The sequence below is a fragment of the Mustela nigripes genome, chromosome 11, assembly GCF_022355385.1.
Source record: "Mustela nigripes isolate SB6536 chromosome 11, MUSNIG.SB6536, whole genome shotgun sequence".
NCBI lineage: Eukaryota > Metazoa > Chordata > Mammalia > Carnivora > Mustelidae > Mustela > Mustela nigripes.
Genome location: NC_081567.1, coordinates 6,364,595 through 6,380,316, shown reverse-complemented (window position 1 = coordinate 6,380,316; position 15,722 = coordinate 6,364,595). Strand labels below are relative to the sequence as shown.

Here is a 15,722-nt window from a genome sequence, read left to right as displayed (position 1 = left end):
CACTTTAGGAAAGAAGACACCAGAACACGAACATCAAATAGGGACAGCATACCTGCTGGTGAGACACTTAAAACTAGAAAACCATCACTTGACGGTACTAAGAAAATGGAGAAATTAACAGGAATCCAAGTGTTGTGCCTGGAAAGGAACAGGAAAGTAGGATGCTCAGGAAACAGCAGACCTAAGTCTGTTCTCGAGAGAACTTGGGCTGAGAACAGCAGAAACAGCTAAATGAGCTACTTTCCAGAAGTTAATTATGTCTTTACATTGGTATATTAACAATATCTTAGAGAAGCTGTAACGGTAACCAAATTGCAGAAAAAATAAAAATGTTCATAGGCCATATTTAAAAATATAGTTTAAATGAGTTCCATAAATTTTATATACCTACTTACACCACCTATTAAATAAAAGAATGCCATGAGGAATCAGCATTGCATTCACCAAGTCACTCCTCAGACTATCTTCTTCTGCAATGAAAAAGATCAGGGCTGTGTATTAACAATTTTATATAAAATTTTCTCTCCAATATTTTGATGTTGAATAAAGCCTGAAATGTAGAAGTACATTTTTTCCATTTGCATTATTAGCAGACTGTGATCTGGTGTGGAGATTCTAATGATGAAAAAGACTTGAACTCCTACTGGAAGGTCTGTCACCTTTGCTACACTTGAATGGCTTCTCCTGGGCATGGATTCTTTAGCGTTGAGTAAGGGGTAGAATAGGACTGAATCCTCCCACGTGCATATGTATTTATTACATTCATAGGCTTTCTGCATGGAATGAATCTGATGCTGAGCAAGGTAGTTACTTTGACTGAAGGCTATTTCACATTTATTATGGTGATAGAATTTTATTCCAGTTAAGAATTCTCCAATGGTGACTAAGGTATGAAAACGGCATGAAGCATTTACCACATTCAATATATTCGTAGATTTTCTCATTGGTATAGGTTTGCAGATGTCGATGGAAGTTTAACACTGGCAAATAGTCTTCCTGCATTCGTCACATTCAGAGGGTTTCTCTCTGGTGTCGATTCTCTGATGCTGAATGAAGGTTGAGCTGTGACTGAAGGCTTCACCACCTTCAGTGCGTGTATGCTTTCTCCCTGGTATAACCTCTCAGATGTTGAAGGAGGCCTGAATCTGACTAAAGGTCTCTCCGCGTTCATCACATTCATAAGGTTTCTCTTTGGTATGAATTCTTTGATGTTGAACGAGGTGTGCTCTCTGACCGAGGTTCTTTTCCCATACGTCACAATCAAAGGCTTTTTCTCTGGTGAGGACTTCCTGCTGAAGAACAAGGTCTGAGCCGTGACTGAAACTTTCCTCATATTCGCTACACTCATAGGATTTCTCTCGCCCGTGGATTTTGTGATGCTGAATAAGGCATGAAGTTTGACCAAAAGCTTTTCCACATTCGTTACATTCATGTGGTTTCTCTCCTGTGTGAATTCTTTGATGCTGAATAAGATGGGAATTCAGTCTGAAGTCTTTGCCACATTCATTACACGTATAGGGCTTTTCTCTGAGATGAATTCCTTGATGTTTAACAAAGGTCAACCCACAATCACTGTATTCATAGGCTTTCTCTTCACAGTGGACTTTCTGATGTTCGGCAAGGTAGGAGGTATGGTGGAAGTCACTGCCACATATAGTACACTTACAGGGCATCTCTCTGTGAACCTTCTGATGCTGAGTAAGATGTACACTACGACTGAAAACTCTTTCACAATTACTACATTTATAAGACTTTGCTCTAGTGTGAATCCTCTTATGCGGAGTTATGTCAGAGCTCTGACTACAGGACTTTTCAGATGCGTCACAGGATTTATCAGATGCTTCACATTTATAGGGTTTTTCTCTAGTGTGTATTCTTTTATGTCGACTAAGACTTGAACTCTGACTGAAAGATTTTTCACATTCTTTACACTTGTAGGGTTTCTCTCTAGTATGAATTCTCTGATGTCTAGAAAGGGCAGAGCTCTGATGGAAGACCTTCTCACATGCATCACATTTGTAGGATTTCTCAGTGGCAGGAATGCTGTCACATTTACTAAGGTGGGAGACATCCATTAAGCTTTCCTTATATTCACTACTCTGAACATCCTGTATGAGATTTATTTGTTCTTGTTTCCCAGCAGCTGAATTCTGGTTCACCCCCATGTCATACTTATCAGTGTCATCAATATTCTGAATTCTAAGAACTCTCTGATCCGTATCCAGGGTAGAGTCCAGACAGAAGCTTTTTTCAGGTTCATGACATTCATTGTTGTCACTGGTGAAGGCTTTCTTGCTGATTGTTATTTGCCTAAACTCTCTCTCCAGGAACAGAAATTTCCTTAGGATTTCCTGAAGCCTTTCTAATCTGTCCTCAGGTTTAGACACTTCTCTAGTCCCAGGAACTTGGGCAATATCCTTTTTGAGTCTTCCTACTCTCACCTTGTACGAATGTACTTCTTCCAAAATTTCCTGCTTAGGAATCAACAGCTTGTTCTCTTCTCTGGTCTCTCCATCTGATTCAATATATAAATAGAAAATGCAAATGTAATCTGTACCCTGTGCTTGGGTGGGGGGGAACCTCAGAGAGGAGAAAATTAAATAATCTAGAATTTACTAAAATGAAAAGTTTATTTACTCTGAAGTAGAGGCACAAAATCTCAACAGCAGATGTAAGGGCATGAACAGGAGCAATGAGGTTAATGCACAAATGGTTCAGGGTGTGGTAAAACAGAGGACGGAACCAATTAAGATGGTTCAAAGCAGGTAATAGGGAAGTAATTCAAAAGATTTATAGGGACCCAGTACAACTTGTGGGTGAAAAGGGATAAAATAAATGCAAAGAATTCATCAAAACTGAAGGGAAAACAAAGGAGCTTGCCATCTGGTGTAGAGACCGAGCTCTTCATTCTGACTGCCAAAGTGGCTACAGTTTGGCTCAACAATTTGAATCTTACTTCCCTACTAATTCCATCGGATTGATTCTACCTTACTCACCTGAGCAGTCATCTCTTAAGACTTCTCTATTCTTAGTTTCCAGATCAAAGACCTGTAGATCTTGTTCCCGCAGGGAGATCCCATCAGGCTTGGAAATTGGAAATCCTGCTCACAGAGAAGGAAATGGGATGTGGCGATTTATCCCCCAGACACTACACAAAGCCACTGTTTCTCTTAACTAATGGTTAATGGAGAAAGAAAGTAAATTCTTAGAAGACATTAGGGAAGTCCTGGAGAATGAGAAGGGCAAGGATCCTCTACAAGGAGCTCCTACTTGTGCTCCAGAAAGAGGTGTGTTATGGGGCAAGTTGATGACTTTGGGAAAAGTGTTCATTTAAACATTACTCAGACAAGGGAACTGGTGCATGAGTGTGTACCTGTCTTCCTAAAAGTGATCTTCTTCAGCTATTGCCTATAGATCAATCTTTGGATTAGACCCGGTCAAAAGGGAGGTCATCAAAATATACCTTTGCTGGACTGGAGAAAGGCGAATACTAAAAACACCCATTGTGGGGTGAGCTAAACTGCAGCAACACAATCACTGAAGACTGAATAAACATTCCAAGAACCAATCTTAAGAAACGTCACGAATCTCAATTTGCTTCAGTGCACATGAGGAAACAACAAAAAAAACCACATTCTTACACATCAGGAGCTTACACTCTTCTTTATTCAACAAACATCTATGAGGCGCCTCCCATTTGGAAAGTATATAGACACAGATATAAGCAACTAAGTATAATACGATAGAGAGGCAAATTCAGTAAACGTGCACCTTAACATAAAATTGCCTTTCTTGGGGTGCCTGGGTGGCTCAGTGGGTTAAAGCCTCTGCCTTCAGCTCAGGTCATGATCCCAGGGTCCTGGTATTGAGCCCCACATCAGGCTCTCTGCTCAGCCTGCCTCTCTTGGCTCACGTAATGGGACTGTTAGGATCTTATCTCTTTTAAAGCAAAACCATAAAGCAGTCTGATCCTGAGGGAGACACAACTATCAAAGTATCAAAGGGCCAGTTTTTATACATCTTCAGCTCAGAAGTCTTCTAGAAGCACACATACAACGGCTAGCTCAAGCCCATCAACTTCAAAAGCCTTTCTTTCTACTTACTGAATAGCTACACAATTTATTAGTTGTTCCTCTTATCCTGACATGTCACTATATAGTGGAGTTTATAGATTTTTATTTAATTGGTTTCAGGAATTATCATCTCTACATTATTTGTAAACTTTTACTAGCAGGAACCACACATCTAGTATCTTCTTTTGATTTATTTACTTAAGAGTCACTTACTGAAAAAAAATTAAAAACAATTAAAAAAGAAGTTACTTATTGAGTGCCAATTTTGTGTCCTGGTGTCAACATATCACAGATAACCGGTTTCTAAAAGGGCACTGGGCCTGGAAAATATGACAAACCAACAGCTGTCCTCTTGGAATTCCATATGAGAGCCTACAAATGGGCAGATACAGAACACACATAAGAAAGGCATTTACTGGGGCGCCTGGGTGGCTCAGTGGGTTAAAGTCTCTGCCTTCAGCTCGGTCGTGATCTCAGGGTCCTGGGATTGAGCCCCACGTCGAGCTCTCTGCTCGGCAGGGAGCCTGCTTCTTCCCTATCTCTCTGCCTGCCTCTCTGCCTGCTTGTAATCTCTATCAAATAAATAAATAAAATATTAAAAAAAAAAAAAAAAGAAAGGCATTTACTGTGTTTCTGATTTTCTGCTGGGCTTTAATAGTCTATTCCCCCCTTTGGATGCTTATTTAGTTGAAGTCCTCCATGCCAAATGAAATAGTTGCTAAGTTTAAAAAAAAAAAGGTTAGCATGGCTTGAAGCAGCAAATATTCTGCTTGAATTCTGATAACAGAATTTGTAACTTTTACCTCGGGTATCAGCTAAAGTATTTTTTTTTAAATATTTTATTTATTTATTTGACAGACAGAGATCACAAGTAGACAGAGAGGCGGGCAGAGAGAGAGGAGGAAGCAGGCTCCCTGCTGAGCAGAGAGCCCAATGCGGGGCTCCATTCCAGGACCCTGAGATCATGACCTGAGCTGAAGGCAGAGGCTTTAACCCACTGAGCCAACCAGGTGCCCCAGCTAAAGTATTTCTAAGTATTTGATAACTGAAGCAAATTTTGCTTATTTATTCTATATCTACACCTATCACCTACAGACAACAAAAAGACTGTCTCAACGTGGAAGGAAGCATTTGATTTTATTTTTTGAAAGATTTTATTTATCTATGAGAGAGATCACAAGTAGGCAGACAAACAGAGAGATGGGGGGAAGAAGGCTCCCTGCTGAGCAGAGATCCCAATGCGGGGCTTGATCCCAGGACCCTGAGATCATGACCTGAGCCAAAGGCAGAGGCTTAACCCACTGAGCCACCCAGGCACCCCAGAAGCATTTGATTTTAATCGTGCTTAAGTTAATGCAGTCAAGGATAAAAGAAAAAGCTTAGTAGGCAGTTAGAGATAAAAGACTAGAGTTTTGGGACGCCTGGGTGGCTCAGTTGGTTAAGCCGGCCACCTTTGGCTCAGATCATGATCCCCAGGTCTTGGGATCAAGTCCCATATCAAGCTTCTTGCTTGGCGGGGACACTGCTTCTCCCTCTCCCACTCTCCCTGCTTGTGTTCCCTCTCCCACTGTGTCTTTGTCAAAAAAATAAATATCTTTAAAAAAATATCTGTATCATCAGTATCATTAAAATAATTAAGCTAACACTTACTGCACATTTGGTAGATCCAAAGTACCACACCAAGAACTTTATAAATTTTCACTAACTTAATAGAAATCCTAACTTCATGAAGTAGAAACCACCACTGTACCCATTTAACAAATAAGAAAACAAAGACTGACAATTTAAGTAACTCGCCCTGGAGCGCCTGAGTGGCTCAATGGGTTAAGCCTCTGTCTTCAGTTTGGGTCATGATCTCAGGGTCCTGGGATCGAGCCCCGCATCAGGCTCTCTGCTCAGTAGGGAACCTGCTTCCCCCTCTCCCTCCGCCTGCCTCTCTGCCTACTTGTGATATCTCTCTCTCCCCCTCTCTGTCAAATAAATAAATAAATAAATAAATAAATAAATGAATGAAAGAAATCTTAAAAAAAAAAAAAGGTAACTCACCCGAGATCACAACAACTAGCAAACCTAGGGCTCAACACCAGTCTTTCAGAACCTGGCTTTTACATAATCTGCTAGTCAAAAATAATGGTTGTGAATGAAATCTGTCCTTTCCTCCAACATACATACAGAAAGACAACAGAAGATCAACATACTGACAAAGGAGTAAAAAGTAAATAAATAAAATAAATAAAAAGAAGACACAGTGGTGCCTGAGTGGCTCAGCTGGTTAAGCGTCTACCTTTGGCTCAGATCATGATCCTGGAGTCCTGGGATCGAGTCCCATCTCAGACTCCCCGCTCTGCTTCTCCCTTTGTTCACCGCCCCACCCCACCCCCGACCAACCCCACTCATCTTCTTTCTCTCTCTCCCCCAAAAAAAAAAAAAAAAAAGAGGACAGAGAAATATTTATTAGAGTAATACACGGAGAGCCAGGACCCAACAGATTTGCAGTCATGGACGTTCTAATTAAAAGCAAACTAGGGGCACCTCGGTGGCTCAGTTGGTTAAGCGACTGCCTTTGGCTCAGGTCATGATCCTGGAATCCTGGGATCGAGTCCCACATCAGGCTCCCAGCTCCATGAGGAGTGTGCTTCTCCCTCTGAGTTTCTCCCCTGTCATTCTCTCTCTCACTCTCTATCAAATAAATAAATAAAATCTTTAAAAAAAAAAAAAAAACTTTTAAAAGCAAACTAAAAGATCACATACTGTCGGGACGCCTGGGTGGCTCAGTTGGTTGGACGACTGCCTTCGGCTCAGGTCATGATCCCAGGGTCCCGGGATCGAGTCCTGCATCAGGCTCCCAGCTCCATGGGGAGTCTGCGTCGCTCTCTGACCTTCTCCTCGCTCATGCTCTCACTGTCTCTCTCTCAAATAAATAAATAAAATCTTAAAAAAAAATCACATAGTGTCAAAGAAATGAAAGTCTCTTTAAAATAAAAATCCAAACTCCTTTACAAAAGTATGAGCAATATTCAATTTGAGGAAATTAAAGAAAGAACTATAATTAACTATAAAGAAAGAACTTGAACACACTCCTGAAATTTGTTTATATTAAAAAATCTAGGGGCGCCTGGGTGGCTCAGTGGGTTAAAGCCTCTGCCTTCGGCTCGGGTCGTGATCCCAGGGTCCTGGGATCGAGCCCCATGTCGGGCTCTCTGCTCAGTTGGGAGCCTGCTTCCTCCTCTCTCTGCCTGTCTCTTGGCCTACTTGTAATCTCTGCCTGTCAAATAAATAAATAAAAATCTTTAAAAAAAAAAAAAATCTAGGGGCGCCTGGGTGGGTCAGTGGGTTAAAGTCTCTGCCTTCAGCTCAGGTCATGATCCCAGCATCCTGGGATAGAGCCCCAAATGGGGCTCTCTGATCGGCGGGGAGCCTGCTTCCCCTCGCCCCCGCCTGTCTCTCTACCTACTTGTGATCTCTGTCAAATAAATAAATTAAATCTTTAAAAAAAAATAATCTAGTCTGGGGCACCCGGGGGGTTCAGTTGGTTAAGCATCCGACTCATGATCTCAGCTCAGGTCTTGATCTCAGGTTGTGAGTTCAAGCCCTGCTTTGGGCTCCATGCTAATCACGGAGCCTACTTAAAAATTAAAAAAATTTTTTTATTCTGATCTATAGCTCTTTTCCCTTGCAGTCCTTTCTAAAACAACATTGAAGGAACTACCACAAACCAGGTCCTTACACACATGTAATTTAATCTAATTTCATCCTGGGCATAAATTTAATCCTTGGCATAATCCCAGAAAGGCAGACATTATTTTTCATGTTTTATAGTTGAAAAAAATGAATACCAGTTTAAATAAACTGCTCGATGTAAGATGAACCCAAGTCTGATTCCACAGTTTATATTCTTTCCAGTCTAACATTCTAAGGGTCACAGGAAGCATTAAGGCAGGTTTTCTTGCCATCACCCTGAATGCCTTTTTCCTAAATTTTAAAGTCAGAACTCTATGCCTTCAAAACACGCCTTTGCAATTAATTTTTCCTATCTAAAATTATTTAATCTTGGGCACCTCGGTGGCTCAGTTGGTTAAGCGATTGCCTTCGGCTCAGGTCATGATCCCAGAGTCTGGATCCAGTCCCACATTGGGCTCCCTGCTCAGGAGGGAGCCTGTTCTTCTGACCCTCCCACCTCTCATGCTCTCTCTCATTCCCTCTCTCTCAAATAAATAAAATCTTTAAAATAAATAAATAAAAATTATTTTATCCTTTATTAAAATCTTTTTATTTTTGAAATTTAAACCTTGACAGTGTTCCAATGAGATTTATTTTAACTTAATCTGGTCTTTAAAAATGACATTTAAAATTCACCTCATTATTTGGTTTGTTGCCTATACCAGTTATGCTAAGATTTTAGTCACCTAGAAGCTTTATGCCCTTCTTCTTGGTCCTTAATACACAAAATCTTTCCTTAGTAATACTGTTCTAAGGTAGAGACCTATTGTTTTTAAATTTATTTATTTGAGAGCGAGCAAGAGAAGCAACTCCCCACTGAGAAGGGGGCCAGAAGCGGGGTGGATCCCATGACCCTGGGATCATGACCTTAGCCACAGGCAGCTGTTTAACCAACTGAGCCACCCAGGCACCCCTAGATACCTATTTTAATGAAACATATCCCTACACAATTTTATTTCTTCTCCAATGCATGTTTTGTTTTTTAAAGATTTTTATATTTGACAGAGACAGTGAGAGCAGGAACACGAGGAGGGGGAGTGGGAAAGGGAGAAGCAGACCCCTCGCTGAGCAAGAAGCCTGATGTGGGGCCTAATCCCAGGACCCTGGGACCATGACTTGAGCTGAAGGCAGACATCTAACGACTGAGCCACCCAGGCGCCCCTCGAATGCATGTTCTTTCTGCTCCCAAACTGTACAACCTAATGCCCATCTGTCCAATTTTTCTAACTGGATGGATTTTTCTAATTGTAATCAGAGTATAAAGCCACAAGACTACTTTTAAAAAACACATGTGAGGCCCCTGGGTGGCAGAGTCAATTGAGCATCCACTCAGTTTCCACTCAGGTTGTGATCTCAGGGCGGTGACCTCAGGGTAGTGAGACCAAGCCCTATGTTAGTCTCTGCAGTCAGCACTGAATCTGTTTGGGACTTTCTCTCCCTCTGACCCTCCCCACCGCGTGCGCGTGTGCTCTCTCTCTCTCAAGACATAGATGGATAAATCTTTTTAAAAAAAAAAAAAAAACACTGCAGGGGTGCCTGGGTGGCTCAGTGGGTTAAAGTCTCTGCCTTCGGCTCAGGTCATGATCCCAGGGTCCTAGGATCAAGCCCCGCATCAGGCTCTTTGCTCAGCAGCGAGCCTGCTTCCCCTTCTCTCTCTGTCTGCTTCTCTGCCTACTTGTGATTTCTCTGTCAAGTAAGTAAATAAAATCTTAAAAAAAAAAAAAAAAAAAAAAAAAAACACTGTATGTGGTTGGACTAATTGTCCTAAGGGGCGTAACAGTGAAAAAGAGCATGAGCTTCAGATTCAGATCTGAGTCCTACGCCTAGTTCTGACCCTGAGTGGATCCCTTAACTTTTGAGCCTGAGTTTCCTCAGGTATAAGATAGAGTAACATCTGCTCACAGGGTTATGGCAAGGATTAAATGAGATATGTATCGTACCTTGTAACACACTGGCTCGTCAATAAATAGTAAAGAGACATGGCAGTAAAAGACATTCTATACAAAATCATTTTTGTTTTCATGACATCAACTTCCAAAAGGAAAGAGTATGTGCCAAACATTTCCTGATTTATTAACTTACTTAACAACCAGAATTCTGATAGGCATGTTTCTAATGATGTCATTGAATAAGGCCCCCACCACACTGACCCTGTGTGAAATGCAAACCAGACCACTTTCCTAAGTCATGGAAAACTTCCTTTTGGGTATGATCCTCAAGCCAGTAATTCACTCGCTGTCAACAGAACACACTTCAGATTTAGTAATGAAAAATATGACTTTTTACTTTTCTATTCTTTTACTCAGCTGTTCATACTCTGTATATTTAGCACTATCTAGTAGAAGCACTTACCCAAAGGAACAAAGTTCTGATGTCTGTGACAACTGAGCTACTGCAGTGGGAAAAAGATGTGAACTTGACAGTGAGGCTGCTAAGTCAGGAACTGAATTACAATGCCCGTATTTTACAACACCAAACATTAAGCTAATTACGTGTGTAAACTTACATTTCAGTTGGAGTTTGCTGAGCCTAAAAATATAAAAATGATTTCCTAAGAACTATAAAAAGGAATTACTGAAAAGATGCTGCTTACTTGGTCACAAAAGCAAGGTGAACGGCGGGGGTGGGGGGTTCTTGTATGCATTTGTACCCAGTATGTGTGCATGTGCATGTGTGTCCTGTACTTGTGCAGAGATGACACAGGAAATGGGATAAAATTCAGTCTAATAGCACGCTGTGCTACTAGGCTGATTAAAGTGCTAGGAAGTTTGTTTACTCCAAAAAGTAGACAGGTTAACTGTTGGAAATTATGTAATTATTAGATAAAATTAACAGTAGTTTACAATTACATCACTTTACAGTTTACAAAGTTGTTAAATATACATTCAATTTGATACCCTGAAATAAAAAAATTAAACTCTTTCGCCCTCCCATTTCCCATCCATCAAGGACAGAGCTAAGGAACACTTGATCAGGAAAGGTTATTTAAATTCATCAATCTGTATAGCACCACAAAGAATAAAGGGGACAAAGTCAGGGCCTTGGGACGGGGAGATAGGGACTTAAAGGAGAAGACTAGAGTGTTCAACATGAGGAAAGCCCAGGGGTCACAGGAAAGTCAGACCAGAGAAGGGGCAGGTCATATTCACTACAGAAAAGAGGGGTGCACAGCATATGTTCCACATTCTAAAATAACATGAAAAGATTATAACTGAAGAGCTGGAGTTGAACTTTGTGGTTTCTCAGAACACAAGTAGCTGACCACCGACCATGGCTTTTGAATGAACTCAGAACACAGGTTCAAAATTCATCTGGTTGCAACGGAGGGCCTCCTTGGCCCTTCCGAAATTTAACAAAGGTCATCTGAGGAGCTGCAATTTTACATACTGGTGGCATCCTGAGAGCATCAATCAAGTGTGATATCTTACAATCGTGGAAAAGGAGCTTCCGAGCGGGGACGAGCAATATCGATGGGAAGCCGATACTTGGGCCATCTCTTGGAGATTCCTGCTGAAAGAACTGCAAGTGTTTCTCCAGAGAAAGCACTTGCCTGGGTATGACTCAGGGCCGGGCAGGAATTCACACTATGAATCCGGGTGGTAGGAAGGCGGAGAAGTATGCCTATAAAGATCAAAGAGCCAGGAATGGGAAACACACTAAAAACCTTCCCGGTGGGCAGGCTGCCTCCCCACAGGTAAAAAAGACTGCTTTAACCCTGAGCATAATCAAGGAGACAAAGGAACACCCTGGATGCCACCAGCATAGGCAAAGCCAAAAAAAAAAAAAAAAAAAAAAAAAAAGAAAAAGAAAAAAAAAAAAGTAAATAAAAAAAAACATTGAGGTGGGGGGGGGGGGCAAAAACAAAGACCAGCAAAAAAAAAAAAAGGAAAAGGAGCAATGCTCACATCAAGGGGCTGCCAACAGCCCTGCTGATGCCCCTCTAGAGCACTATTAGGGACCCAATCCCAGCAGCCCACTGTACCGCCCAAATGACAAAGGAGAGACTCCGTTTAAAGCTAAAACTTCTGCTGCTCCGGGTAAGGTTACTTAGGACTACCATCTGGATGACTCACTGAAAATAGACTCGCAGTGAGTCATGTCTTTAAATGAAGTCTCTCACACTCTGCCTCTTGGAGATGAGTTTAGGAATGTTAAGAGGTGAGGGATCATTCAGCAAGGATTTTAGCCTATTTAAAAAAGGATTCCTTCTTCCAAGGTAAATGAAAAACTTTCAGATACAGGGGCATTGAATTACCAGGAAGGAACGTGTCTGCTTGTGGATTGGGAGACCTTAAGGTCCCTCTCATAAAAAGGGAAAAGATAGAGAAGGTAAGAACTTAGGCAAAGCACAGCAAGTTTCCCTTTTCTAACAGGAAACAGATGCCCCACAAAAGCAGGAATCATTAATTAAAGATAAGGAGTACAAGGTCTCCTCTTGAAACCCACTCCCCCAAGAAAACCCACTCCCAGATGAGATGACCTTGAAGATGGAGGATTCAGAGGTTCTAACACCTGGAATCTGAGCCACACTGTGCTTTCTCAGAGACCTGGCACCTCCTCAGAAACAAGGAAGTAAAGAAATCCTAATAGGTAAACTGAAAAATAAGAAAGTCCTTACCCAGTGAAACCACGTTCCCATAATTCTCTAACATCACTTCTCTGTAGAGATCCCTCTGAACAGGGTCCAGGCATCCCCATTCCTCTCGAGTAAGGTGCACAGCCACATCCTCGAATGTCACAAACTCCTGAAATAACACAGCCTGGCTGCTCTGGGGAATGAGGCCACTACAGCATTGTGGCCAGAAAATGAAGGAGATGACACAGAGAGAGTGACCAGTGTACGGCAAAGTTGGGGAGGAGGGAAAACAGACTAGAAACTCGGGAATAAGTTCCATAACCTTTAAAATCTAATAAACTCCCATCACAGCACTAGGGACAGAGAAGGAATAGAGTTTACTGGTGGAGGTGGGGACATGGGGAGGTGGTTTCTGTGAAGTCCAGGTCTCTGAAGAGGGTCAATTCCGAAACTGGGGTCTGCTATTGAAAAAAATTCAAGGCCAGGTTTACGGATGGGATGAGGGAAGGGCCACACTCAATCAGTAGCAAGAGTCCCTGAGGAAAAAGCAGAGGGTTCCTCAGCTCACCTGGTACCTGGCTGTCAGGAGCGTAGCTGCCTGGTCTCCTGGGCTTCCCTCATGGGGAAGAGCAGGCACCTGGGGAACAGGTGGAGCTGAGGGAGGAGAGAGGAGCCAAGAGTGAGAGCAACCCTTCCCCAGGGCTCCCTGACAGAAGAGGGAGTCAGCGGGACCCTTCTTCACATCAACATTCTAGTAAAACCAGTGAACGTTTCTCAGGTACCGAGTGCATCTACTCTGCTCCTTCTCAACATCAGCATGACCTCCTTACCCATGTTTAGGCCAGTGATTCAGGATTTTCTTATAAAATATCACCATATTCTTAGGACAGAACATTCTTCTAACAAGAGGGTTAAGTACTGTACCTGTTTTGCAGATGGGCAAAGCAAAGCACAAAGACTTGCAGTGACTTGTCCAGAGAAATGACTACTTAGTTGATTTACTGTTACATAAATTTTAGTAAGCCTTCGTGTGAATGGACACTGTCTCTGTAACCACTGCGTAAGGCTCCCAAGAATAAGGAATGGTCGTCTGTTTCCTCACAACCTTTTCCACACTCCCACAACGCCCCACAGCACTCTACACACCACAGCACTCAACTGGTGTTGCTGACACTTAAGTTATTTCAGGCAATGCAGTCGGCCACAGCAATTTAAAACAAGGTTCTTACAAAACACGAGAAGTACAAAACACATCAACCTATTTATAAAGATGTTACTGTTGAGTCAATATGTGATATGTGTACACTCGTACAGGCGTTACGCTCGACCCAAGAATTAAATGGTTGCTTTTTGGGCCAAAATTAGATTAGTCACAAACACTGCAGCTGCAATAGAATGGCAGGTGGCAAAGCTTGCAAAATCATCAAGGAGGGAAGAAACTAAGTGAAGGGAACAGGGGAAGAGAAGGGCCCTAACTCTAAGAGGAAGTAAAAGCGAGGCAAGGATTGTGATACAGCAAAAGCAGCATATCTTAAAATTTTTTCTGGATGTGAAACCAGGATAAAGTGAAGGTTGTATGAATGGAAAAAAAAAAAAAAAAAAAAAGCCAAAGCAGAGTGAATGACCACCACTCTGCCTATTAAAGAAAGATGGGCTGTCCTTAAGAGGCCAAGATCAGGACTGAACTGAGTCACATCGGTCCCTCCCTTCCAGACCTCCCCTAGGGGCCATCTTCTTAGAGAAGTCCCCGGCCTCTCTCGTACCAGACCCAGAAGCCCCACTGTATCCCCATTCTCTTGGATTTCAGTGCTCTCTCTCAGCCTTACCCCCGTTGAGCTCCTGTTCCATGTCGGTGTCCTGTGCGAACGGAGGCTCTGGGGACAGACCCTCAGACAGGCTCTCCAAAGACTGAAACTGGACAACAGGTGATCCAACTGCTTCCTGGGCGGATATTTCCTCCATCCCTGTTCTGAAGGACAAGGACCATCACTGCCGGGTCAGACTGTGAGAATTTATTGTACTAAGCTAAGTCAGCCCATCCTTTTACCTCCTCAGGACTTAGCCAAGTATCTTACACGCTGCAGATACTCAACAGAAACAGTTAATAATGACTAACCACCTAAATAAAACAGAAAGAAAAAATGGAAATTATTCCGTTTCAAATATTTAAGAGCCAAATCAAATGGTCCAATTGGGAAGCTTTAAATTCCACTTATTCAGCATTTATGGTATTTCGGGGTGGGGGGGGGGATCAAGCAAGCCCAACTTTTAAGGCTTCTGCCTTCGGCTCAGGTCATGATCCCGGGGTCCTGGGATAGACCCCCACGTTGGGCTCTCTGCTCGGCAGGGAGCCTGCTTTCCGCCACCCACCCCGCTGCCACCCACCCCCCGTCTGTGTCTCTGCCTACTTGTGATCTCTGTCCGCCAAATGAATAAATAAAATCTTAAATTAAAAAAAAAAAAAGCCCAACTTAATAAACATTTCTGAAGAAAATTTAAAATATTTGAAATGTACAAACTTCTTTCAAGGGTCAAGTTTGTACCCAGAGAAACATACTAGTTATGATTACTTTTTTTTTTTTTTTTTTTAAGCAGCACCCCCCCTCCCCAGGCATTACTTGGCAAGCACTCGGCCTGCCCACTGTGATTTACTAAATGGGCTTGCCTAATGACAAAATTCCCATTTGGTGGGGGAGGGGGGTGGTCATACAGTTCAGCAACGCAGACGAGTTGGGCAGGCCGTTTTCCACGGCCCTGACAGTGATCCAGGGAAGAGCTGCGTCTCAAACAGTTTGGCTCGCGTCCTTCAGATCCAAGGACGCCACAGGGCTCCGTCCCGCTTCCACAACCCTCAGCAACCGCCCTGGCGCCCAGCCCTCCGAAGGCCTCGCCCGGCGCTGTCCTCCTCCCACTTCCCTGTTAGGTGAAGACGCGCTCCCCGAAGGGCGGGGAGGGCCTCAGACACCCAGCTCGCACCACAGCAGGGTCACCGGGCCCCGGCGGCGAGGCCCTAGTCCGCGGGGCGTCAGGGTGAAACCTGACTGAAGAGAAACAGGCCCTCGCACCCCGGCCCTGAAGCGCTCCTGGGGACGGAAACCGCCGTCGGCCGGAACGGAGCTCCGCCTCCTCCTTCCCAGGAGCCTAAACCAACGGCGACGCCTACCGCGACCCCAGAACGGCTGCCGGGCACTCACCCGTGCTGAGGGACAGGCCAGGCGGCCGTCCCGTCGCGGACACCCTCGCTCTAGGAGCAGCCCCAGGGTTTCCGGGGTCGCTCTAGACCGCTTGGAGCCCGGCGCTTCTCAGTGGCACTTCCGGAGGCGGAGTCCGACGACCGTGGGCGGAAGGGAGGC

At 43.4% G+C, this 15,722-nt stretch overlaps 1 protein-coding gene across 8 annotated transcripts; it reads right to left on the bottom strand.

Moving 5' to 3' along the window:
• Positions 1-1,023: 1,023 nt before the first annotated feature.
• On the bottom strand, positions 1,024-15,702 carry ZNF655 (zinc finger protein 655). 8 transcript variants are annotated; one of them, XM_059414463.1, is made up of 5 exons: positions 15,435-15,554; positions 14,417-14,488; positions 14,196-14,338; positions 2,997-3,101; positions 1,024-2,515 (listed from the first exon to the last, which is right to left on the bottom strand). In XM_059414463.1, the coding sequence occupies exons 3-5, from the start codon at positions 14,329-14,331 to the stop codon at positions 1,122-1,124; spliced, it is 1,635 nt and encodes a 544-aa protein (XP_059270446.1). In that variant the 5' UTR covers positions 14,332-14,338; positions 14,417-14,488; positions 15,435-15,554; the 3' UTR covers positions 1,024-1,121. The 8 variants fall into 8 exon arrangements, with proteins under 8 accessions (XP_059270446.1, XP_059270444.1, XP_059270447.1 ...); XM_059414461.1 differs by lacking the exon at positions 15,435-15,554 and adding an exon at positions 15,080-15,428; XM_059414464.1 differs by lacking the exon at positions 15,435-15,554 and adding an exon at positions 15,346-15,425.
• Between the last annotated feature and the right edge of the window lie 20 nt (positions 15,703-15,722).